This window comes from Mixophyes fleayi, chromosome 6 (assembly GCF_038048845.1).
Source record: "Mixophyes fleayi isolate aMixFle1 chromosome 6, aMixFle1.hap1, whole genome shotgun sequence".
Lineage (NCBI taxonomy): Eukaryota > Metazoa > Chordata > Amphibia > Anura > Limnodynastidae > Mixophyes > Mixophyes fleayi.
This window is the reverse complement of record NC_134407.1, coordinates 103,138,339-103,166,120: the sequence shown is the minus strand read 5'-3', so window position 1 is coordinate 103,166,120 and position 27,782 is coordinate 103,138,339. Positions and strand designations below refer to the sequence as shown.

General features: G+C 37.9%; 1 protein-coding gene across 1 annotated transcript in view; it reads right to left on the bottom strand.

The window, feature by feature from the left end:
- The window catches only part of RET (ret proto-oncogene), an 80,478-nt gene that overhangs the window by 30,846 nt on the left and 21,850 nt on the right, over positions 1 to 27,782 (bottom strand). The window contains exons 2-12 of the mRNA XM_075217138.1: positions 17,971 to 18,198; positions 16,930 to 17,211; positions 15,411 to 15,652; positions 12,126 to 12,327; positions 9,124 to 9,323; positions 7,846 to 8,101; positions 7,442 to 7,567; positions 5,703 to 5,813; positions 2,698 to 2,814; positions 2,317 to 2,573; positions 1,762 to 1,909 (exon numbers count right to left, since the gene is read on the bottom strand). Coding sequence (XP_075073239.1) covers positions 1,762 to 1,909; positions 2,317 to 2,573; positions 2,698 to 2,814; positions 5,703 to 5,813; positions 7,442 to 7,567; positions 7,846 to 8,101; positions 9,124 to 9,323; positions 12,126 to 12,327; positions 15,411 to 15,652; positions 16,930 to 17,211; positions 17,971 to 18,198 — 2,169 coding nt within the window. The remainder of the gene's footprint in view (positions 1 to 1,761; positions 1,910 to 2,316; positions 2,574 to 2,697; positions 2,815 to 5,702; positions 5,814 to 7,441; positions 7,568 to 7,845; positions 8,102 to 9,123; positions 9,324 to 12,125; positions 12,328 to 15,410; positions 15,653 to 16,929; positions 17,212 to 17,970; positions 18,199 to 27,782) is intronic.

Here is a 27,782-nt window from a genome sequence, read left to right as displayed (position 1 = left end):
TCTATGTCTGTTTCAATATAAGAATAAGTTATGGTTATATGTCTTATCTGAATTAAATTTTAAAATAAATTGTAATTTTAAATATGCTTGATGCTTTGCGCTCTTCCTTGTTGGGTATGCTATTACCCAAGCCTAAATTTTGGTGCAACCGGGTACTGTGGAACATAAAAAGTCCCTAGGAAAGGAGCCTGCTAAAGGTGAACATCTCACGACAGGGTTCTAGCAGTTAAGGATCTCATGCTACTCTGCCCTTAACACCGTCTTAATAACTCTTTTGCTTTCCATTTTACTAATCTTGAGTTTCCTTTAGTAACCTGTATCCATGTTTCCAGGTTTAAGTTTGATTATGTGGTACTCTAGTTGATAATGCTTAATGGTGACTACTCCTAGAGATATTATTGTCAACCAGACGGAGAATGAGGCAAGACCCCCCCACTTAAGAAAGACCCAAAATAACTTGACACTTTTAAGGAATTGATTATTGGGCAGAAATTATAAGGATAGGGAATGGGTGATAATAAAGATATTCTCAGTAAATTTGATAGATGACAATATGATTAAGTCACTAAATAAATAATGCTATCAAGTTGGTCCCTTAGTAATAAATTATTAAACAATTAAATAAGTTATTATTAGATTAGATTAGATATTATTCTAGAAGTACAAGTCCATATACCTTTCTGGACTTTAGTGATCACTTTACATTTAAACTAAATTATTGTAATAATTAGATCATTACTATTCTACTAATTATTTCTCATTAAATAAATATATATAAAATCACTTTTTCTGTAACTGTCTGTTATCAGTGTTGAATGGTCTTAGGCACTTTAGTAGTACTAAATTAATTAGCAATAATCACAATTGACTGGGCTGTCAAATGCACCATAACAATAAAGGACGATATCTTGTAGTATCAAGTTTGGTTTAATTTTTTACTTCTGTCTTATTCTTTTTGATTCTCTTGGTTCCTTGTTGCTACTCTTATTGTGAGCACAGTTGAGGTTGTTCACCTGGCCTAAGTTGAATATTGAAGCCCTTGAGTTATGAAACATTTCTTGATGGCCTCTAGACCTCTGTCCTGGATGATGACCCCTGCAGTGCCAGAATTCAAGACGGCGTACCTTTATTCCCAGATACCGGTATGGTCACAGCTAACATTTCTTTTTGGAGTAGGGTTGCTGTCCGAGTTGTCTCTGCTCCACTCTTTCTATTGTACACTCTCTTCTGTAACTGTCACTTGCTTACTGTTGTTACTTTCTACTCTGAAAATCTGTTATTTTCTCTCTCCTACTAATACCATCTCTCTTTTTGCTACTCTGCTTAACCACTCACTTTTCTGACTAATCTGTATCTATCCGAAGTTTCTTATCTATTTCTAGATTTTGTAATTGGCTCTGTCACTATTTGCTCGAATCCTTTGTCTTACTCAATTTCCACTTGTCTCTCACTATGTCTTACTTCTTCCTGATTTCCACATATTTTTTTCCATCTTTTTCTTAAAATAGGTTCTGTCACCTTAATTTGCCCTTTCTTTCTATCTAGTAACTTATCACTTGTCTGTACCTCCTTTCTTGTTAACCAAAATGTTGTTACTATCTGAGATGGGGGTCATTCTGTAGAGCACTACAATTATATTATGAAATCACCACAAAAAAATACTTAAAACAAAAAAGTACAAGAAGTTGTTAAAGAATTGAAGTTCCCTACCCATTGTGTATATTAGCATATTTGTTAATATGTTACAATATTACTTCTTACCTTTTAACATTTTTACTGCCACCGTAGTGTAACCCGCTTTTCCTTTCAGTCTAAATGCTGTCGCCTTAACCACCTTCCCAAACTCTCCTTCTCCCAGAGTTTTACCCAGGACCAAGTTTTTCCGAGGAAATTCCCACTTCGGATCCTCCTTTTTAGAGTCAAAAAGAGAAGAATATATCAATTAAACTGTTAATTTTCTAATAGAATGAAAGGACTACCATAATTTATGGGTAGCAATAGCTATTACTAGGTACTGATTGAGGACCACATTTTCAACAACAAAAAATGTGTAGAGCACCACCACAGATACAGATTCTAGCACAACTTTTATTTTAACACATATTTTTTAAGATAAGACTATCACTTGAAAAACGCAGTTCTCACAAGGTTCCTGTTGGGTTGGCACATTACAAGACATTATTAAAATGTCAATAAGACTGCAACAGGAATTGATAATCACTGATTTTATGAGAGAATACAGTCACTCATTCACAACTGTAAACAATGAAAAGAAGTCAAGCACCTTATGCTTGACCACTAGTCTTTAAACCTTACCGGTATTTTAAATGTATCCACTGAGACCTGGTTCTCCATAGAGTCTAGAGATGGTCGTCGAGGATTGGTTGAGAAGTAGCTGACTGGGTAAGACTGGGCAGGCCGACGGAAAGTCATCTCAGCAGAAGCTATTGGGGGTTTTGGTGAGTTTTTATGATAGCGGTGAATAAAGTACGAAGATAATAGCACAGAGATTATGAAGGATAAGAAGACTCCACATGCGATAACTGTCTTGCAAGTGTCATCACACAGAGATGCTGCAGAAGAAAAGGACAGGTATGTAACACATTGTTGCATGCCTACTATTAATGATGTATGTTCTATTAAGAGTATTTATCATCAGTTAGGTGTAATTGATATACAACAAAATAAATTGCTTACCTTCCACAATATTTTTCTCACAATAGCATTTGTCAGGAAGGTAGCAGTAACAAGTGCCATAGCCTGCCTTGATTCCTGTGGGATATCCTCTCTCATGACCACCAATGATTTTTAACTCTTAAAAAGAAAAAAAAATAACAAAAAGAACGTTAAAATAAAAAGCAAAGACTGACACAAACAGTCTGGATATTGTTTGGACATTGTAACTGAGCAAGAGCCAAAGGTTCCCGATATTGTCATGGCTATTGCATTTGAAGAGTTGACAGTAGAATGAGTAGTGAATTAAACATGTAAAGATAGCAGGAATGGGTGGATCTGTCCCAGTTGCACAAAACCTGTGTGTTTTTCAAAGCTGGCCTACCAGTGGGCCAGTTATAAACTGTACTAATGTAAAACCTATAGCGAATCTGTGGAGATAATGTTAGTGTGTATTGTTGTACATTTGCTATACCTGTCTTGCTGTGCATTTTAATGTCACATGTGTTACGCTATAGTATGCTTTGTACTCTTGTATGTGGGTCTGTAAGAGGACTGTACATTGAAACTATTTTAAAAACTATGATAAAGAGGTTCAGCTGACATGGTCAAGTGGTTCTGCTGTTGTTCAGATCATCAGACAAAAATGTGAGCTATGTGACTTTGACTGTGGAATGATTGTTGGTGCCAGACAGGTGGTTTAAGTATTGCAGAAAAGGCTGATCTCCTGGAATTTCACGCACAACAGTCTCTAGAGTTTACATACAATGGTGCACAAAACAAAGACCATCCAGTGAGTGGTAGTTCTGTGGGCAAAAATTCTTTATTAATGAAAATGCTCAGAGGAAAATAGCTAGGCTGGTTTAAGCCAACATGAAGGTGACAGTAACTCAAATAACCATGTGGTGGTACAGTGGTATACAAAAGAGCATTCTGAAGGCACTGTTTGTCAAACCTTGAAGTGGATGGGCTACAGCCTTAGAAGACCACACTGGGTTCCACTCTTGTCAGCTCGGAGCAGGAACCTGAAGCTACAGTAGACATACCAAAATTTGACAGTTGACTGGAAAAATGTTGCCTGGTCTAATGAATCTCAATTCCTGTTTCAACATGCATATGGTAGGATCGGAGTTTGGTGTAAACAAGAATCCATGGATCCAGCCTTGTGACAATGTTGCAGGTTGATGTGGGTGGTGTAATGGTGTGGGGAATGTTTTCTTGGCACACATTGTTTGAATGGCACGGCCTGCATGGGTACTGTTGCTAACCATGTACATTCATGGCCATCAGGATAACGCACCATATCACAAAGCACATGTCATCTCAAGTTGACTCAATCCAACAGAGCACCTTTGGAATGTGCTGAAAAGGTAGATTTGCATCATAAATGTGCTGCTGACAAATCTGCAGAAACTGAGTGATGTCACCATGTCAACGTGGACCAGAATCTCCAGAAATGCACCAGAATCTGTGAATGTGTCCAGCACCTTATTGGATCCATGCAGGTCTTATGCAGCGCTAGAAAAGTGTACCTAACAAAGTTGCCACTGATAGTATATATTATAATATACTGTTTTTATAGTTTTATACTGTTTTTATATTTTGATATATTACTGCAAAGACTGTGTAATATATATATATATATATATATATATATATATATATTGTCGAAGTCAGCAAATTGGATAAAGTCATTTCAATTAATATCGAGCAAACTTGATTGTCTTTGTCTGAAATTATGCGTAGAGCATGCTACGGCGTGGAAGGGCGTATCCAGCCGCAACACGTGGCAATAACAGTTTTTACACTTTTATATACATTCGCACAAACACACACATTTGTAAATAGTACATATATTAGTGATACATATGGTTCAGGTTAAAGGAAAGGTGTCATCTCTGATATCATATTAATCCCCTTTACATCAGCAGCTGTCCGGTGCATTCGGGAGATCGCACATTGCATGCTCTAGTTATTGATGTTAGGGAATAAACCTTTAATATGATGCTGACTGTAAAATGCTAATGGACTGGTTGTAATTGGAGTTTTGGCGGGAAGAACAGAGCTCATCCCCTGGAGAGATGACCCCCATCTTTGGATTCCTTAGATTGAACCAGCCTATGATCTGCAACCCCCTGGACCTTCCTGAAGCCTGGACCAATAAAAGCAAGCCATACGATCTCCATTGTTTCACTGTATTTCTGTCTGCATATAAGAAGTAGCTCTCATCTAGTGTTCAGTCACATTGACCACAGACTTCAGACCTGAATGACTGTTCACTGGATCCAGAGCGCCTGCGATAAGTAACGGCTGTACTTACTATTATTTCGCTTGAATTATTCTGCTACTTTTTGAGAATAAATATTTGTGCGTTGGAAACACAAATCGAGATTCGACAATCGTTATTGGATAGCGACAAAACGTACATAACAATATATATATATATATATATATATATATATATATATATACACACACATATATATATATTTATATATATATATATATATATATATATATATATATATATATATATATATAGTTTTTAGTTATTAGTTTTTCTCTCAATGCTACCTCCAACCTAGCTTTATAACTTAACTCCCTTACTTAGCTTACCTGCTCTTGGGCTGGATATAACTTGCCTTTACTGTCGGGAAGCTAGAAGTGAATAGGAATTACACCCTACCAACACAACCCTGTGTCATCATGTAAAAATCAACCAACTCAAGTTCTCAAAAGGGACAAACTATGTACACAGGTTAATTCATTCAAGCCCTGGAGACATTAGAGAAACCAAAGGGAGTTGTGACTTGCAGTAGGTAGGAAGGAAGGGGTATTCATAAAAAATACAAATTAATAAATCAATTTTGTAAAGATGGAGCAATACTTTCATTTGTACTATTGAGTATCTTTTCCTATTACAAAAAGTTTGCTATTTGGTGACAGAGTAAATATTAAACACTATTTTACTTGCCAATTTTTCATATAGTTATACAGACTAAAATATAAAGTAAGGAAGGAAAACACACTTGTGCAGTCCTGAGGGCAGATTGCCATATCTTTGCGCTCCACAGCATCACAGATACCATCAGGGCAGGTTAGAATACTTGGTGTGCAGGTAGAATAATTTCTGGTGATACCTTTAAAAAAAAAAAGGAGAACAAAATTGGTGTGACAGAAACAAAAATACCCAAGAAACTCCAGCACAGACTTTTCTAATTTGTTTCCACTTTATATATTGTGAAAGCTAAATCATGCATGTCTGACTACACAAAGTTTCACAGTGTGACCAGACATCTAAATATATTTTTGAAAACTGGTGCCTGGCTGTCAACTTTGCAGGAGGACACGGCTACTGGTTCATCATGTGCTGTTACCATTGCATTTTTTTAAAAAAAATGATTGCATGTTAATGTAAAGTGTGTCATGGACTGCTTACTTTTTCTTGCCAACACTTTTTTATTCCATATTCCAAAACAATTGTTACCACATCTGCTAGGAGTCGATGCTTATCATGCACTACACATTAAAACAATTATAGTTTTGTTGACCATTGTGGATCTTTGTAGAATACCATATCAATAGGAGAAATCTCTACATCCAGCGAAACAAAAGTTTCCTACTTATCATGGGCAGCAGTGATACAAGTACCTCTACTTTCCTCAGATTGCTAACGCTATCTCAGGATGGGGTGAGCCGGGGTGATTGCAGGGAAAAAATGCTTTATTACTAAAATAAAGAATTTTTGCTTTTTTTATTATTAATTTTTAAAAGAAAACCATTTTTTGTAACATTTTATCTAGATTTATATTTTTAAACAAAATTATTATTTGGTTTTTAATGGATTCTGAAACTGTGAGCCCAAGACTCCTGTTGCCGCTGCTGGCTGCACCTCTCTCACCTGTCTCAAAGAATTTTTTTGTAGATTGCACAAGTGAAGATTTTCTATTACTGCACTAAGCAACAATAGAAAATCTTCATAACCAAGGACTCTTGTTATATAGACCTCTTAGAACAATTAATGTCCAAGAATTCTGATAATAGATTCATGTAGAATTATGAACTTTTCAAACTCCATAGCAAATGGATGTCCAATTATTCTATATGAAGAATATGGGAGGCTTACACAACGATGACAATGTTTTGTTTTGTTTTTAAGTAGGTAAATATCCAGATTTCTCAATAATCTGATGTTTCATGCAGATAGTGAATGGGAAAACACCAAAAGAGTAAATATAAGCTAATTAATGCCAAAATAATATGATACAAATAGAGTTTATTAGCTCTGATCCCAATGTCTCCTCACAGAATCATGAGCGAAATTATCTGTACCTCATGCGGATCTCTTAGAATTGGACAGTCACTAATGAATACGGCTTTGCTCCAGATATGTGGAAAACATGCACTTTTTGCATATTGAGGAATAAGTTAAGAAAGACTGGATTAGAGAATTTTAAGAGACCAATAAGGCTGCTTGTAAGGATTAAAGGAACTATAGGTTTCTGAACACACTTAGGTGGGAATTCAATTATTCTGAGGAACATGGCGGCCGCGGGATTTTTACAGAAATTTCCACTGATTTTTCCTGGCACAGCATAGAGGTGTGAGGAAAAATGAGCAGAGATTTTACCTTAGTAATGGTAAAAATGTGCAGAGGCGATGTTCTGAGGAACATAACGGCTAACTGAATCCCCCCACCCCTTAGAACAATACTAACACCTGTGAGTATAAGGTCTTAAATTGTGTAATCAGTTTACATATATTTTACCTCCCCCATATCCCTCTCTCCATTGGCATCTTCCAGTGAGAGAACCCAGTCCCCCACATTCTTCACACTCTAATCTGTATTTGCTCTCTGAACAGGAACTTGGACACTCTTCTTCATCTGTACCAGCTGGAAGAAGGCAAAGATAGAAATCAAAAGGTCAATATTGTTTACACATAACGCACTATGATTTTATGCCGTAATCTCAATATGAGAGGACTACAAAGTGTTTATACAGCGAATATACATTTTAAAGGACAAAAAGTTGTGTTTATTCTAGGGCCTTAAACAAGGTACCAATTTTACAAGTTATCCATGTCTGCATCCAAATGTAAATATAAAATATCCTCAATATTGCTTTATGATTCCATGTAATAGACTGGGTAAAAAGTAATACTGTTACTTACGTGTTCCCTCTATTATGATAGTGACTTGTGTTTTGACCGGCTCCTTGACTTGTGCATTGGAGACTGACACAGTACACAGGATCTCTTTGCTGTCTTGGCTGGCCAAAGCAAGGCTGTCATTAACATAGAGAACGGCAGACATGTCACCGGCTCCCTTTTGAATGCCAATGGCGTGTGTGGAATTTGAAATCTGCAGCGTATAATTCACGTTGACACCTTTGAACCGTGAGCAGTTTTCAATGCACACTCTTCCTATCTGAAGCAAAAAAAGAAGACATCATGGCAGTTCAGCTCACTTGCACTCATGCTGCAATACAAAGCAAATGTTATAGGTTATCTACACATTATCACAAGTGTTAATGTCAAAGAAGAATGGCACAGAAAAATATGCATATTCTTTCAAATGAGTGCAAATGGGTCTGAGAGATTGCTTGTTAAAATTATAACATTTATGCATAAGCTGGGAATTAATTTATGTCACTTGTAGCTTTGCCTGCATTTTTTCCAAACAGGGATATCAAGTGCATCAACTATACAAACACAGAGTAATACAAAGAGTACACAATACATGCTGAAGTTCTTAACAATCATTTTAGCTAGTAAAATGCAATACCCCACAGTGCATTATGCAAAGAAGTCAGTGTACACAGATCTAGGGGTATATTAACTGAACCGCGGGTTTGAAAAAGAGGAGATGTTGCCTATAGCAATCTAGCAGATTTTCGCTATCATTTATTTAGTACATTCTGCAAAATGATAGCTAGAATCAGATTTGTTGCTATAGGCAATATCTCCACTTTTTCAAACCCGCAGTTTAGTAAATATACCCCCCCTTGCCTTATCTCACAGGGATCTACGATCCCTACCATGCCAGCATCTCTCCTCCATATGCCAGAAATACAATGGTGTATTCAAATTACCTGGGGTCCTAGTGGTATATTAACTAAACTGCAGGTTTGAAAAAGTGGAGATGTTGCCTAAAGCAACCAATCAGATTCTAGTTATCATTTATTTTGTACATTCTACAAAATAAGAGCTTGAATCTGATTGGTTGCTATAGGCAACATCTCCACTTTTTCAAACGCAGTTTAGGACAGGACTCTAGGGAGTATATTTACTAAATTGCGGGTTTGAAAAAGTGGAGAGACCACTACTACTGAATTCATGTTATTTTAAATGGGTTTGTTTTTCTACAGTTACAAATACACATTTGTGTTCCTGTAAAAATAGTTTAAAAAAATGAAATAAGTGCATCTTTCTACATATTTTAACAGTTACCTGGGCAAATCGGTTGGCATTGCGGTTGAGAGTAAATTGGTAAGATATATTAGGGAAGCGAATTTCCACGGGACGGATTGTTACGTTGAAGTAGAGCATCAACTCTCCCTCTGGACCATGATATTCCGTATCATTCACCAAAAGAATGACTTGTATGGATGTATTTCTGGCTATGGAAATACCTTGTTTCAACAGTAGCTCTACCACAAAAGAAAATATGTCACATTATATTATGTCTTCAGGCAAAGTTGGCAACTCTACAAAACAACAATACATATTAAAAGATTTAGCTCTCTGCTAAGTAGAAGAAAACTAGCATTATAAGAAGAACAAGCGAGCACTGGAGATGTTTAGCTCAGGGTCGTATTAGCAAGAAGACTTTTCTTCAAAACTGTCCCTTCTTTGGATCTCATGGATCAGTTACATTAATTATTTTTTCTACTTGGTCTAGTATCTGTTTGGCTCCTAACAGTAGATCAGCATTCATCCATTATGTCTACGGTATTTCATTGTGTTTGTAGGTTAAAATAATAATATAACACTACCCAAAACTGAAAATTGAATTTTGCGTGAAAGTTAAACTTAGCCCAGATGCTGGCGCTACTGGCTTGCTATTGGATGTTGGCGAGGGCCAACACACTGGCTGTTTGAAAGAAGACTGGACCTGTAGGAACGAAGGGAGTACCCCGATTTCTGAGACACTCCTCACTCCTGCTGACCACAGACAACATGCTTGCAACAACAGCAAACAAACAGCATTAAGCATTCAGTGACCCACTGTATTGAATGAATGCTGGATTTCGGGTGATTAATCCTCTGGGATTTGGTTTAACTTTTAACCCTTTTAGAAGAAGTTAGCCTTTATAGCATAAATAGGGGGCATACCATGGCATTACTGGGTCCCACAGCAAAATTAAGAAAAGGACACAGCGATGCCACTTCAGTCTTGCAGGATCCTACTTTGCTCTCAGAACAGCAGAGCAAAGGCCTCTTTTAAGCATGTGTGGGTCCATTATATGCACTGTAAAGCCCTGACTGGACATGCTTAGTAGAGTTATCTGCTCTTCTGATCATACATGGCTCTGTATATGTGGAGCGATGCCCCAATTGGGGCTTCACTGCATGCTCAGAAGAGGCCCTCAGACTTCGCTTCTGGGAGCAGAGTGGGGACCTTGGTAGGGTGAGCAGGCATTGCCGACCTCCCTCACTTCTGGGCATATAGTGACTGTGCCCCTTATTGAACGAGGCACTTAGAAGCCTCTCGACTCTTTAGCATTTTTGTCATGTTCTAGTAAAATAACTAATTAATTATAGTGTATTGTTTGTGAGAGACAGGGATTCCTTTTAGTAATGTTTTAAATAGTTTTATTTTTTTAGGGTTATAAAAGCTAAGTTATATGTAGTATAAAAAATAAACAAAAACAGATTTCTATAAAACTTATGATTATTGTCATATAGTTAGTGCATCCATTAATTTGATATTCAATATGTATAATTTTATGTATATTGGGGTTCAAGTGGTCTTTTTAAACTTTTTTATTATATTATTATTACTTTTTTTTTTAAAAAAAATAATAAAAATTATTTTTTTAATAGAATGGGCCCCAGTATGTCTGAATCAATCTTATGGGACACTACAAATATATTTTGATTTTCAGAGCAACCTCAAGTAGCGCTGACATGTCAGCAAACGTTTTATTTGTTTTTACAATTGAGATCTGGATTTTCTTAAACCAATTAGCTATCTCTCCTGCAGGGAGGGCCCCAGTGAAACACATATGTATAGGCTTAAAACCTATGGCAATACACTGGGCAGGTGTCAGGAGGAAAAAAAAGTGCAGGCGGCCCAGTGACCCAGCCCAAGGCAGCCCATTATGTCCCCCAGCCCAGCCTGCCCCTGGTGGGTTTTAATGGGTTAAGCTGTGTGGAGCTTCATGTGCTAAATAATACACATGAAATAGCTGGAGTGTTTGTACTTCACTATATATGTCCATAAAGCTCTGTTTCATGTTGCCATATTAAGAGAGGGGTGCTATTCTAGCTTAACAAGCAAACAGTGACTGACTGTTTGGTACGCTGGCCTTGCAGAAAACCTCTGTTTGGATAGGTTGATTCATACACAGGAACAGGGCCAGTGATGTTATAGCAACTTAATCTCAGCTTTTTAACTGGATGAGATCCCATCAAAACGCTGTACTAAGGATGTGGAAGGAGCTTCAGCTGTCTGTAATGGAGTCGGGTAGTAATCCTTTAGCTTTTAACAGATCAGTAGTGCACACTTCCCAACACTGAGACATGCCAAAATAAGCCCTGTCCATTATCCAACAAAACCGTGCACATATCCTCTTCCAAAAAGTTAACTTTTGGGTGAAACTCTGACCGATTTGTGCGTAAGCTCTGCCCCTTATGATGTCCGTGAGTATGCACTGACCCACCAAAATTGGGACAGTTGAGAGGTATACCAGTGTGATATCTGGTTATCTGCTGATTTTACCATGGTGCATATCTGTATTTTTGTGGGGATTAAATATTGGGCGCTATGTACATATTACCATAAATCAATATAATCAATGAAATGTAAAATCTTAATTTTATAAAATGCTATTTTGATTTTGTAAATGTTTTTTCTTTGACAAAAGCCCTTAAATTTTAATTTTCAGACCCATCAATCCTTGAAGGTCACGTGTCACCTTTTTTTACATAATGACCAATTGCTGTAACTCCATATTCTCTTGGGAGGTTTGAAAGGGGGTAGTTGCAACATTGGAGAACATAGCCCGTGGTTGAACAGAGCCACAATTGCAGAACTTCCCCAAAACCACCCCTGAATTCCACATAGTTCCCCTTTCAACATTTTCTGTTCCCCTATGGCTTATAGGCATTATACATACAAGGTGGAAAAACTATTAAATATGATGCCAGTCCTGCCCTTTGGGTGTTCAGACTTTGTTACATCGGTAATCCTTACTTTGAATCATTGCAGTATGTCTTGATTTACTTACTAAACTCATGAAGTGTTCCTCGGACCTTGTTGCCATTTGGCCAAAATGTTATCTCTCTGAGGTCACGCTTCACCTGAAACTTATCCTGTACAAATTGGTCACTGTTGATGATGGTCTCTGTATATCTGTTATGATTGCTGTCTAGAGGATAGACAGGAGTGGAGTCAAGATCATAAACCACCAGCGACCCAAGTAGGGTTCCCTATGTGGAAAAAAAACAGTGTAAGTCTGATATAAGATTAAGAGTTATCCTATTTCACTATATCACTATTTTTTTTTGCAATTATAAAAATGTTCTAAAAATTATTATTGTTTAGTAACTAGCACCAATTATATTAGGAATCAGTGTACAGAGTATATACAGTCATTCACATCAGTCCCTGCTCCAATGAAACTTACAGTTAAAAATTCCTTACCACACACTAGGGTCCATTTTGTCAGAGGCCAATTAACCTACCAGTATGTTTTTGGACTTTGGAAGAAAACCTGAGCACCTGGAGGAAACCCACGTGAACACTGAGAGAACATACAAACTCCACACCGATAGGGCCCTGGTTGTAATCAAACCCATGACCCCAGCGCTGTGAGGTAGTAATGCTAACCACTGTGCCATTGTGTTACCCGGTGGCACTAGTTTAACACTAGGTAAACTGGAGCTTTTACCTGCTACACAGACAGTTGCTTGTACAATGTGTCAATTTGGATAGAAATCATTTATCTGGATGTTACTCAATGCACCTGGATGGCAGCATATTCTGTGTTAGGTGATCCAGCTCTTCAGTGAGTACAAAGGAGACATTTACCAACAATTAATTCTTCTTGCCCCCTGTGTACATCCTACGCAGTAGCATTCATGCAGGGGACATACGCAGCTCATAGACACGCTACTTGCTTCTGTAACAGAGCTGGAAACCACGCACACAGGGTTCGTTCATGCACATTAGGCATTATCGGGCAGAGATGGCCACGCATGCGCAAAAGGAAATTGCGGACAGGATCCCAGCACTTGACCGCTAGAGCATCAGAGAGCGTAGCGCTCCTCTTCAACACCTACAACCACCAATCTGTGAACAAAATGTAATCTTATATATGAACCTTTTTTGTTTCATAAATAATTGCCAATTTATAATAATAATTCAATAGGTTAACAGTTTAATAACACCTGCTGCTAGATATTTTTAAAAATTGCATATTTAGCAATTAGCAGTTGCCACATATACTATCCCCACCAACAGTTACAATTGTTATTTCACTACTTTATGTATCAATTGTTCCCCCCACCTCTTACATAAGCTTTTTTGGACAGGACAATCTTTACCCATTCCTTCCTGTCACTGAGCATAATTGTTTGCATCATGATCACATCAGTGTACTATGTTGACACTTTATGAAGGTTAATAATATTTGTGTAATAATAAAAATAATCTATGCATATATAACAATATGCTAGCAATTAACAAGCATGCAAAACACAGGAAAAAATTAAAATTAGATTTATGATTAAAATCATTTTTTAAAGGTTGTTCTGTCAAAGTTCATGATCATGAAATGCCTTCTCTCCTTTTCAAAGCTCTGCCTCTGATCCCTCTCAAAAGCAGGGACTAGCTGTCACAGAGGGAGATTGAACAACCTATTTAATGGAGAACTGTGCACTTACTAAAAAATTATACACTAATTGGACATTTACATGAGCATCAGTGAGCATACCAAGCCATTTGTATATAGAATAAACTACTTAGGATTTAATGAATAGCTTGTTCACTTGTTAAACTAATTGAAACTAAAATATGTATTAGAAAATAAATAATATTTTAAAAATAAAGCATTGTACTTTCTACCAGTAATGTATTTTTCTTTCTTATTACCTTGATTGTGTCTCTTTGAACTTTGAAAAACAATTTTTATATAATTTCTGGCACAAGGTCACATAGTCTAATCCCCATTTTACATTTTTCTAGATACCAGGAAAAGTTGGTACAAAATGAGTCACACAATTCAAATTTAAAGTAAAATATGTGAAACACGGACGCTCAAGAATGTAAAATGTCTACAGATGGGGATGGATGCATTTCTCTGTGATGTGCCTCCAGAACGCATTCCGCAGGGTTTGTAACATCATACAGGTGGGTAGGAAAATCCCTGATGTTCGGGTAACCTAGTACACGGAAATGAGTGCAGCTAGAACATGAGTTACTGTGCAGAACAATTTGTGTAATAAACAAAAATCTCACTGTGCAGTACAAGGCGAGAACAAAATACTGTATATGATTAATTGTTTTTGGTGTAAAATGCAGGAAAGGCTAGTTTAAAATCAGGGTAATTGCCCCACTGAAAAACATTATGGAATGAAGGGACTGTGGGGAAATATGTAAATTCCAGGATAGTGCAAAATCAGATCATGTAAAATGACAGTTTGCCTGTTGTACATATGTCTGTGCTTGTGCACCATGATACAATGAAGGGCAATTATAAGACAGTGCTTTAAGACAGGCTGTATAGTAAATATGAATTTGCTGCTACCCCTGATTCTTGGCATGGAAAGGGATTGGGTTTACCAAAAAGTGGCAAAGTGTATTTACTTGATCGCAGTGCAGTATTTAAAAAAGGCAAGTAGTAATTGTAGCAAAAACCTGGAGATTGTCCTACACTAGGTCAGAACTGGAGCCATACAAGCGCATTGTACTATTTGGGAGACATTTAGTTAAATAAAGTCAATACAGTTTTTATATAATGTTGGGCATCTTTGTCGATTAGTTTTCAGCAGCTCTTGTTTCACATATTTGTTTTAGAAATGTTCCCAGTTGTTTGCCCAGTTTTTAATTTTCATTAGCAAAAACAAATAGGGCATATTGAATTGCCCAACAACTGGGGGCCTGATTCATTAAGGAGAGCAAAGCATTAAAAAGAAGTAACTTTGCACCTGATCAAAAGCATGTTGTATTGGCCTGGGAGGTAAATTTAAAATGTGTGGACAGATTTAAAGTTTAGGTAGGTAATGTCCCTAGATCAACTTTAAATTTCAGTGTAAAAATAATGCTATCAAATGTTTGTGTGCTTAATGAAAAAACAGCCAGTATTTAAGTTATGTGCAAAATAATAAACTAATTTGCACCCCTTGCATTGTATCATGGTTTGTCCCGGAGAACATTTACTCCTTTTTTTGCCATACTTTCCTTAATGATTCAGGCCCTGGATGAAAATATATTTACAGAAATATTAAATATATGGTGAGATGCGATACATATTCCTTTTTGACCAACACATGTCAATATTGCGATCACTTACTTCTTTTCTTTCATATTCCACCACAACATCCACTGTATCAGTTCCATTGGGAAGGAAGGGGGGGTTGTCGTCCTCATCGTCCACCTTGATCAGGAATGGCTGCTCAACTTCCACCTCCTTAATGCCATCTCTCACTATGCATTTTGCTACAAGATCATAATTCTCTCCCATTTCTCGGTCCAGAGGACGAGACAGATGTACTTCAGATGTCTCTTGGTTATACTGGAAAGGGGAATGTTGGTCTGTACAGAAAGAACCACGACAGTGTAATTATTCGTTCATGTTTGTCACAGCTGGCGACAAAGTCTTTTTCAGAAATAACACACCTGAAACTGCTTGATGCAAAACTAGTTAAAGAAGAGAAATGAATGAATTCCTTATAACTAAAGTAAAATCATAGTCATAGGCAGGGGTAGAAATGGGGGTGTACACAGTGGTATGCCATACAGCCACTTCTCCTACTGCCTTAATTGTAATACTATCAAATTCCATTCACTTACATTCCCATTACATTTTTAACACCATCACTCCTAAATGTCCACTTTGACCACAGTTTACAAAACCACACAGGTGCCACAACTAATAAATAACTACTACAACAAACGGCTACTCCAATAAAAAAACAACTTGGAGGTTTAGCTACAGTAGAAGTATGATTCTGGTATATTAACATCTCTCAGGTACAGTGAGCAGAGCAATTGGCTTAGGGGTAGATATAAGTGGGAATTAGATTTGTTTCTGCTAGCACATGAAAAATAGTAAAAGATAATGAAATAGACTCGCCAGTTATCCCTCATTGAGTCCCATAGCCTTATATAGTAGCAGAACTGTAGGAGGGGTGCAGAAGATCTGGTCGCTGTGGGGCCTGAAGGAAGGTAAGAGGGGGGAATGTTGTTCACACTCCTCTACAACTTCCCAACTGTCCTCTTATGGGGCCCACACCCCTTTTTGCAGCTTTGAAGGGGTCTATAACAGGGAAAGTTGTGATGACAACGCTTTGCTGTATCTAGACTGACCAATATGAATGAATGAGTCTCATTCTATATTTTGAATGAGCCGCACTTTACGACTTCATGCTGCACAAAGGTGGAGAAGCGCATTTCTAGGTGGGTGGCAGGCAAAGTAATAAAGATCCTCACACAGACAAAATTACCACCTGTAATAAACAGTCCCCATCTCCCCACACCCTCATGATAAGCCATAAAAATATGCTAAACCAAGTATCATTTTGGAAGAAAAAATAAATAAAACTTTGAGTGAAAGGGGTGTACTAAAGGTTTGGAGAGGGAGCCTCTATAGATGTGTAGCCTCCCTGCAGATAGAGCTGCACTTCTAATTTGCATAGGTGCAAGCAGACAGTAGGCATGCACATTGAAGTATGCTGGACAAATATTGAACAATCAACAAAAAAAACATTTTGTAACACAAAAATGACCAGTTAATAAAATTCACAGAGCTTGCAATAAGCATAATAGGGTTTACAATCCATGGTGATTAAAGACATTTCACAAGACCTTACCTGATATCAATGTATAGCTGGCAGAGATATTTGGGCACTGTTGTACAGTGAAGCGTGGGTGAAACTGGTAGAACCTGCCCACAGGTCTGTTCTCCTTGATGTGGTAAGAAAGGTCTGTATCACTAAAGCACAAGTCTCTTGGTTGTAGAGAGGAGCAACTGGGAAATGTGATGTTGTTAAACGAAAGATGAACATCAGCGAAGGGGGCTTTTTCCAAGCCCTTATCTTGATATGGTGCAGGGAACACCTTGAGTCTGAACCGCAGAGTGGATGTTGAGCTTCCTTGGAAAATTGATAAAGAAAATAGTTTGTTTTAAATCATTTTCATTTGATATATTCTCACAAAGTGGGATCTCAAATCTGGTCCTCAGATTCCCATACTCTTCGCTAGATTACAGCTGTATTAGCTACTGACACATTTTAAAAGATATGTTACTATTTTTTTTCCTTGCGATTCTGTAAGGCTATCTGGAAAATATGCATGTTAGCTTTCATTGAGGACCTGATTTCAAGATCTTGATCTGTGTAGAATACTGTGCCCAATATAGCACCAAACCAACCTGCTAATTAATTTAACATATTTATCAATCCTTCAAATCTTTCAATTTATTAAGTAAATCATACTTGCCATCTATTCATTTGTAAAGTCCGGAAGCTCTCGGTCAGGGAGTGCGGTGGGAGGAGGCGGGGCCAAAATGATGCAATTTGCCGCAAATTAAGGCTCCCATCCTGCCCACTTCACTAGGAAATGGGCAGGATGCAGGAGATTTGCCTGCTCTCCCAGGAGTCTGGGAGACCTAACTGGATTTCGGGAGTGCCCAGCACATTCCGGGAGAGTTGGCAAGTATGAAGTAAATCCAAAAAAACAAAGGGTCAAGATGATTGTTATTGCTATGGAATTTGATTGGACAAAACTCTATGTTGAGATGGGTAATTACATGTAATTGTCATTTAATGTATGAAGTACATATATATCACTTTATTTAACATGCCTCAAAAAGGTTCTATCAATCAGAAGCTACTACTACATCATACACTTACTTAATTCTGTGAAGTCTTTCCTTGTAAGGGTTCTGTTCAGGTACAGAATTCCTGTCAGCTCATCCATGTGGAAGAAATGGGAAAACTTCTTTTGGCATAGTCTGTAGTGTGGAATTTCTCCTGGGATGTCACTCATTGCATGGACTTGTAAGATTACAGAGCCAGCAGGCTGGTCCGGGTATATTCTTTCGAAGTAATCTTTTCTTGGAAAATACAGTGCTGAAACAGCTGATAAAAACAAGTACATATCTAGTACCATTTTACATTTTGCTGGTTGGTTAAATCAACAGTAGTAAAAACATTTGGCGTGATTGCTTTATTGCAGATTTTAAAATTGGGTTTTAGTCAGGATTCTAAAAAAAAAAAAAATACAGTACTCCTAATCACACATTAAGCAAGGGGCAAAAATACAGCAATATTTACTTAATGTGCTCCTGTTCTCTATACACAGTGGCCATTTTGAAGGCTGAACCAATATTGTTTAGAATGCAGCCTATCAATTAACCAGATACATCACCACCATTTTTATTTGCAGGTGGACAATTATTTTCTGTTGTAGAGGACCCATCACCTATTCACAGTAGAGACAATCATTTTGAAAATAAGATTCATTTTACTTTTTTAATAATTGTGTATTCATCCCAAAAAATACAGTCCATACATGCCCTTAATCGAAACTTGAGAAATAATGAAAGCAGCAATGTGACAGAAGATTACTCATAGAACTACTAACAGCAGAAAATGCATATCACACAAAGTTAGGCTTTGAAAAACAGGAGACCACTGTCTGGATCAGAAAAGACAATCAACCATGCAGTGCACTGTGGTCACAACTGATGAAGGGTTCAGGATGCACAACCCAATGTGTTTGCATGTTGACTGCTGCTATTATGAGAAATGGTCACAAGGGGTCGCTGTTCACACACTTTTGAATTTAAGAATAAATTATAATTTATGATTTGAAAGAGTGTGGTATACACATACAGGTGATATAAATAGTAAAACATCCTTTTTTAAATATCAACTTTACTTTAGTACAACCTTATAAGTGTGATTTACAAACAGCATACATGTTTATTTGATGCAACATTTCCAAAAGCTCATTAAATGGGGAAGAAAACATGTGATAGTATAAGCCACTGAGAATCTGGTGTTGAATTTGCATGTTGAGAACTGTACATTATCTACAGCCAGAGATCCAAGGGTTGTTTTAACCAGGTAGAGAGACTAAAGACACAAATACATACTTGGAGATTTTACTTTCAAAGAGGATGTACCTAGTCACCCTCAGCATTGTTGCACAGAATTAGGTACTAAGCATTTATGCCATTTTCTCTGTTATTGTTAAACCTTGCCCGCCCAGTTTGCACCAAATCTATTTTACATGCCCGTGAGCTGTACAACCTGTTGAAATGGGTATGATCAGGCTTGGTTATAAAAAATAAATTACAACACCATGCCATCACAAACAGCAGCTTCAATAAAGGTCTCAAGAACCAAAAAGTAAAGGTATGCCCTATGGAGACTTTACAAGAATTTACAAATGAACTATGGCTAATGAAACACAATCTAGTTTTTAGTCAGCCAGTCACACAAGGCAGCCATCAAGGGTGTATGGCTGTAAGGGGCCCAGACAGACTTGAGGGCCCGGACTAAATATGTAACCAATCCTGATCAGGCCTCTTGAATTTAACCATTTTTTTAATTACTATTTTAAATGTCTTCCAATATGGCCACTCAGAGTCAATGACAGACTGAGAGTGCCCCATGCATTGACCTCATCACTGCGCAGTGCGTACTCCCAGTCTATCAGTGTCTTGGAGCTGTCAACATCACATCAACAATATTTAGGCAAGTTAATTGGGGAGGAGGAAGTTTGTGGTAACGAGGGACAGGCAGGATATGTGATAAAGAAGGCCAAGAAGGGGGATAGGTAGTGAAGAGGGACAGGGACAGGGAGGGGGATATGTGATAAAGAGGGACAATAAGGTGCATGTGTGATAAAGAGGGACAAGGAGGGGGGATGTGTGATAAAGAAGGACAAGAAGAGGGATAGGTAGTGAAGAGGGACAGGGATGGGGATATGTGATAAAGAGGGACAGTGGGGGATGTGTGAGCTCATATGAACATCATATGAAGCTGTACAAACATTGGCTATTATTTAATTCAGAGGATTAAATGGGATTAAATTACATGCAAAACTATATCTGTGAATGAGGAAAAGAATGGCCAGGTAGGGACCCCTGGTGAGCATGTGGGGAGGTCAAGGGACAAATATAGTGCACATGGTGAGGTCTTAACAGCATGTGGGGATCTGATGGCATGAGGGCAGTTTTATGGTACATATGGGAGATCTAGGTGGCACATGCGCACAGCACTTCTACTGTACCCGATTCTGCAAAGCCAGAGAGGCTTCAGCAGAATCCCATAGGAAATGACAGGTAACGCCATCCAGAGATGGTGTTACCTGTCCGTGCAATGGGAAGCTTATCAAAGCTTCATACATTGCAGAAGATGGCAGTCCCCATAGTAATATATGGGGATTTGCAATGCTGCACGGTGTCAGCCTAAACAAGGAGTTAATAAATAGCAAACTTACTTAAAAGATGTGGAAACAGCCGTTTCCGCATCTTTCAAGTAGGTTTTTGCTTGATGCATAGACCTCTATATACCTAACCACTTTTATCCAGGAAAAATTAAGGCAAAATAAACCCAGTTAAGCTCTGTGTAAACCCATACTTCCAAACTTTTCAAACCTGTCCAAGAACCCGGAGGACAAATCATGTAACAAGTGTAGGGGGATGTGGTGTCGTTATCATGTCACCAGAGCCCCAAGTGGGGGCTTAATGGTGTGATCGCATAACCAAGCCCCGTCTCCACAAGTTTCCATCAGGTTGCCTCCTTTTCCGGGAGGATTCCCCGAAGTTCGAGAGCCTACCAGAAACTCTGGGAGAGTAGACAAGTATATGTTTACCCGCAGTTCACCCCAAATCTGTCTTTATGAACACTCACATACCAACAAAGTCATACTTTTCTGTAAACCCCGCCCATTTTAGGGTTCACGAATTAGGGCAGTCCTGGCGAAATCAGAACTGTTGGGAGGTATGATGTAATCACTGATGACTAGGGATGTCAGATATTGCCAATTATTATTATTATTATTATTATTATTATTATTATTCATTTATAAGGTGCTGCACTGTAGGACCGTTCAGTGGGTAAAACATAAGGATTTCTTTCACAACTGTTTTATACATGTATGCACATTACTCATATATTATACATTAATATTATATATTTATTGAGTGTATCCTTCATATAGATGTATATTTAAATATTTAAATGAAGGATAGTAGTATACCCTGCTTAAAGATGAATTACAGATTGTATACACAATAAAGATGAATTACAGTCTGTTATGTTATAAATGTGCTTAGCTAAAAAGGTTTAAAGAAATATTCCACTTGCAAAAAAAAACCCCATAAAAAACCATTGTACACTCTGTAGACAGTACATGGTAAAACACTAAGGGCTAGATTTACTAAGCTGCGGGTTTGAAAAAGTGGGAATGTTGCCTACAGCAACCAATCAGATTCTAGCTTTCATTTATTTAGTACCTTCTACAAAATGATAGCTAGAATCTGATTGGTTGCTATAGGCAACATCCCCACTTTTTCAAACCCGCAGCTTAGTAAATCTAGCCCAAAGACTCCTTACCTTTTGTCTCCACAATACTTTGCAAATCAGGAAACTATTTTCTTTCCCAGTGGTGGCCTCTCAGCTTGTATGTGGAAGTCATGACAGCTAGCTGCAGTTTAACCTACAATCCACCTATCTGTATGCAATTTCATGTCAAGAATCAAAGGCTACAAGAGGCTGCAAATATTACTACATCACTAAAGGTTATTTTCAAGTAGTATTGTAGAGGAAAAATATAAAAAATATAAAAAAGGGATTGTCTTTAAGAGAAATTAGGCTGACGTTTTTACTCAGTCTCTACACCATTACCAACTGAACTTGCAAATTTTCCAAAAGTAGGTGTTATCTGTTTTATGCACAAAGCTGACAAATAGTTTTAATTGTGTTCAATGAAAGGCACTGTGTATCTCATTTTGTTCTGGTTTATAAATGACTATGTAATGCTCACAGATGGATTAGGTATTTGTATGTTAGGTGAAGAACCCCTTTAATACTGGTAGTAAGGGGAGTGCAGGGGACTCAAGACTTTTAGATATACCTTTTAATGGCAGTGGTTAAGTTACTTTTTTGGATTTTGACTTGTAGACAAAGCCATGAAGCACATTTGATTGCCGTATAGCGACTTAAGCATGCAGGGTACAAAGCTACTAATTTACAGTGCATTTGTTCCTTTAATGTAAACATTGCATGGCAAATATGTGTCTGTTTTGCTTGCTTCATTTAACATTTGCAAAAGTGGGCTTTTGTAATGAAACAGTAATGACCCTAGACATAACACATTCTGTATAAACAAAGCAAAAAAATAATAATACACCTCCCAACAACTGCATAACATAATTTTGCCTTTAGTCATTAATCACCTCCTGCCTCTAACACCTCATGCTGGGTGGACGATCATATTGCAAACCCTCCCACTTCTAGCTATCCAATATGCTGCTTAAAGTTCTATTTCTCATACATTGACCTCTGCTACTCCACTTTGTAAACCACTGCACTAGTTCTCATTTCCGTTACAAATTAAATATATAGTGGTATTTTTTATCAAGCTGCGGGTGTTTTTTTTTAGACTGCAATATTTATTTAAGACAAAACCCGATGGGCTGTGTAAAATTACACCCCCCTAAATCCTAGCCTTCAAACTACGTTTCTATCTAACACATCTCCAACATACAGCACTTCTCTCTTCTCCGAAACTGAGCTGTAGAATGACTTTTGTGCTCCACTTCGTATTTTTTGACTTTTTATTGAAGCCTAACAATTATTTGATTTGATTATTATTGAAAACTACAATAAAACACCTTCTTTAGACTCAACTGAAATGAGTTTATAATCTCCCCATCAAGTGGTTGTCCTTCTGATGTCTTCCTATATATTGTTATTTAAAATGTTCTATACACTTTGTATTGTAAGTTCTTTAGGGGCATAGTCATCAATACCTAAAGATTAAATCTGGTTTGTTTCCAAAACTAATAATATTGTATTTTCTTATTTATTGTATCTATTATTATATATTACATAACTTTTTGCTTCTTCATATCTCTTAAAGGACACATTTTTACCACAGTGAAATAAAGCATGCAATTGGAGACCTCTCCATCCATCTCATATTAAGTATCAATCAATACATACACTTCCCCCTTATTAATTGTCAGCTGCTAGGTTTGTATTTATGACAGCCACTCCTATTAGTTTGAGAAGAGAGAGAGGGAGGGATGAAAACCGCCGCAGGGTTGTGGCCAGCTCGAACTTCTATGCAATTGTAACTCGTCAGCATCTATGTATGGGATCTGGCATAATATCAATAAGCAACATCCCCACTGGGAACAGATTGATTGAGAATAGGAATATCCTGCTAGGGATGGAAATATATACGGTGACATGTGAGAGGCTATGGTATTAATGACTCCACACTTCAGAACAAAGGGTTACACTTTTCCCAATGTATTAATAAAGGGCGTATTATAACATTAATGTCTTAAAGGCACTGGATGTTAAGCAGTGCAGTAGGAACATTTTAATATGATGAAGTAAACGTGTTTATTTTTAAATAATTATTGAAGATTGGATAACAACTATTTCTGTTATGTATTCTAATAAACAAACTCATGCTAAACATCACATAATATCCGCTCTTTGTCTGCATGCCTTTATATGGTCAAGCAATTCCTAGGAATCATGAAACATCCTCCTAATATAAGTATTACTAAGGAACACTAATGCAATCACATTAGAAGGCATCAATTATAAAAGGATGACATCACTAAGCACCATTATAAAAACATATTGCTTATAGGGATGTATGCAGACAGACTCACATGTGTCATATACATAGCTAGTAATACAAACGGAAGTACTAATTTTATTTGTAACTGGATACCGACAATGTTGTCACAATTTCCTCACTTCAAATAAAAGTAGGCCCTATCAAAAATACAAATTGTATTTTTTCCCAAGAGGTTTAAATGGGTTGATTTCTTTTGTACACTGTCTTTCACATAGCAGGGAAAGGTGAATGCAGTACCACTAGGCTGGCAGTTTAAATCTGACGCAATATAGGTGTGTAGTGGATGTGGCAGGTGGTTGAACAATTGTTACAGCCAATCCAGTCAGATGCCACATTGCATATAACCCATCCTTAAAGTCCTTTACCCGTCTAGCTTGTGAAAACAAATGAGAATCATCAACTCTTGGCTATGGCTTTAGTGCCATGACTGCTACATAATGTAGTGTACGCCAAGATTTCAGGTGGCAACAAGTCTTCTTTAAAGCACAAGCAGAGAAACCCAAAACAAAACTTTTCTCCTGAAAAGGTGTGATAGAACTGAGAGATGTTATAAAGGTTGCAAGCAAGTGAGATTAATGTTCTGATTGACCTGACCTATTCACTGAAGGGCTGATTGCAGTGTAAGGAAAGCTGTGCAGGTGAGGTGACTGGCTAGATTACTGTTCTTAGCAGATTGCTGATTACAGGAATTGGGAGAAGGTGTTTGTAGCTGTCAATGTGAACTGTTTTCTGACAGCTGTCATCTGGAGCTAATGTTGAATCCTCACATGTGACAGGTTAGTCTTACTCTGTCACCATGACAGGTTAAATGTATGTGCGGGGTTTCACTGATGTGAGCAACTTGCTGTGACTTAGCACTCCGACTGACTACAGGTGTCAACTCAACACCACTTTGATGCCAGCAGTTGTGGGAGGGTATCGCTTCCACCACCAGGCTTCTTCACAGGCACCTGGAACATGTTGCTTTTGGGCAGTGTGTAGAGCTGCAGCATCAGCAGCAACTGCTTATTCTGGGCAAATCTTCTTGACTGATTATATTGGATCAGGACTGTTGGTATTGGCCAGAGCGCGAAGATAAAATATTGATTCACATTTACATCCAAGCTGCAGTAATAATGGTGTTTATAGCTATACTATCCATTCATATGCCATTAAAACAAAGGTAAAAAAAAAAAATAATAATGTTAATGAAATGATCAATCTCTTAGCAGGCTAAAGGGAGTTTTATATTCTTTCCATCCTGATTTCTGCTATTTAAGTCACATTTGTTGGAGAGCATCACTTTTAAAAACACAATAGCCCTAAAATAGACACAGTACAGTAAGGCAAAACAATAACATAGTTTGGCAAGAAGATGTTTGACATGTTATCTGGCTGAGAACAAGCTGTTTCATTTGAATTTACATCGCAATTCCAATCTTTCCACCTCAGCTTCATCCCCCACTATACTACTTTTTCCAATCCCATGATTTTGGCTTTGCCCATCAATAATCTACCTTCTACAATCTTTTGACTTCAGCTTGTACCTCACCACCAGTCCTCTCAGGACTAAGTGGCTTGACTGAAATTGGTGTGTCAGGTGTGGTGACATCACATTTATAAAACACTCTGGTGGCTAGTACAAAAAGCAAGGACTGATTTGGAGGCTAGTATACAAAGACACTAAAATCAAATGTACAATACAGGCATTTTGTTGTAAAAAATAGACTCCAATCCATTAGGCTAGTACAATGCAGACATTAAGTAGCTCTTAAGTTTACCAAAAAGACTACGATATGGTGGTAAAACAGAGTCCAATTTTGTTGCTATTATAAAGGCAAAAAATATGGTAGCAGATCTACAAAACAGTTACTAAAGTTGGGGGAAGTAGGCAAAAGCAAGCCCCTTACAGGTTGCTACCTTTCTTGAATCCAACCAGTCTCCTGCAGAAATAGAGCGGAGCCAATGTTCAGCCAACAGTAAGGGCCAAGTCATAATGTGCATTTCAAAGCATATGGTCATTGTTTTGACCAGTAAACTGCAGCAATCTAAAGAGAGGATAAGCTGGTACATGATCACTCTGTTTAACATGAAAGGGAACGACATATTGGTCCTATTGTCCAAGCATCTAACAATGTAATTTGTATTTGTGTGATAGGGAAACAGTAATCCTTATTAACATTATTGTTACTCTGAGTGATCGTATCTCAGAGTATTTTCTCTTTGCAAAACCTCAGTTTACTGAGCACAAAATTGTGACTTTCTAAAACACCTGTGTGCCACTAACTTAACACCATACTGTCACAGATTTGGTGACACCTTTTCATCATCATCATCATCATCTATTTATTTATATAGCGCCACTAATTCTACAGCGCTGTAGAGTGGACTCACTTACATCAGTTCCTGCCCCATTCTAGCTTACAGCCTAAATTCCTGCACACAGACACACACATGCACACACAGACCGAGAGAGACTAAGGGCAATTTAATAGCAGCCAATTAACCTACTAGTATGTTTTTGGAGTGTGGGAGGAAACCGGAGCACATGAAGGAAACCCGCGCAAACACGAGGAGAACATACAACTCCACACAGATAAGGCCATGGTCAGGAATCAAACTCATGACCCAAGTCTTGTGAGGTAGAAGTGCTAACCACTAAGCCACCGTTTAGTTAGGGATAATCCTGACACCTTTTATTTGGGGACAGTACTAATAAGTCATGAATGTCTGGTTCAACGTAGTGACATCTTAGCTAGCCTTTGTAGTAAGAATGACCACAGAGATTAAATGTTTAATACTTTTATTATTCAACATAAGCAAACTATGCTTTGTGAATTGATGACATCAGTATGCACACTCTGAAGCCACATTAGTTATCTTTTTGTGTTGCAAAATGTGAGGCATAAAATATAGTTCCTATATCACTATAATCTCTCCAAAAGCAAAAACATACTCCAATACCACAAATAGGAAATGCATATCACATTTTACAGTGGATTTGCTTTTAAAATCTATCAAAAAAAAAAAAAGTTAAAAGTGCACCCTTCAGTCAAAGCAATGTTTTCTGCATGTAAAATCTTTCTAAAATGGTCTATGTATTTACTTCAACGTGATCTGGGCTTGCATAACAGTTTTAAATTGGAATAAAGAAGCCATATCAATAAACATATTGCTAATGTAAAAATTATTATTATTATTATCCTTTATTTGTTAAGCGTCACAAGAGTTCCGCAGAGCCGTACAATGCACAAACAGTAGACAATACAGGGTAAAACATTACTGAACAGTAAACAAAAATATCAACACTTCAGAAGCTCCAAGTGGCTAATGCAGTAAAGATGGAGCAGAAGAGCAGGTATGGACACAGGAGGGAAGAGGGCCCTGCTTAAATGAGCTTACATCCTAAGGGAGGGTGAACAAAACTCAGGTACAAAGGGAGCCAGTTGACGTATAAGGGAGAGAAAAGGGGGCGGGAGGAGGGAAGGGAGAACTGGTTAGGTGGAAGGTTGGTAGGTTTTGAGGAACAGGTGGGTTTTTAGTGCCCGTTTGAAGGAGCTTAGTGTGGGAGAGAGACGGATGGAGCGAGTGAGGTCATTCCAGTGAAGGGGGGCTGCACGGGAGAAGTCTTGGATTCTGGAGTGGGAAGAGGTAATCAGAGTGGAGGAGAGGCGACGGTCATTAGCCGAGCGCAGGGAGCGAGCAGGAGTGTGAATGGATAGGAGGTAGGAGATATAGGGGGCAGTAGACTGGGAGAGTGCATTGTACGTGGTGGTCAGGAGTTTGAAAAGGATTCTGTAGGGGATGGGGAGCCAGTGTAGGGCAAGGCAGAGAGGGGATGCGGAGGAGG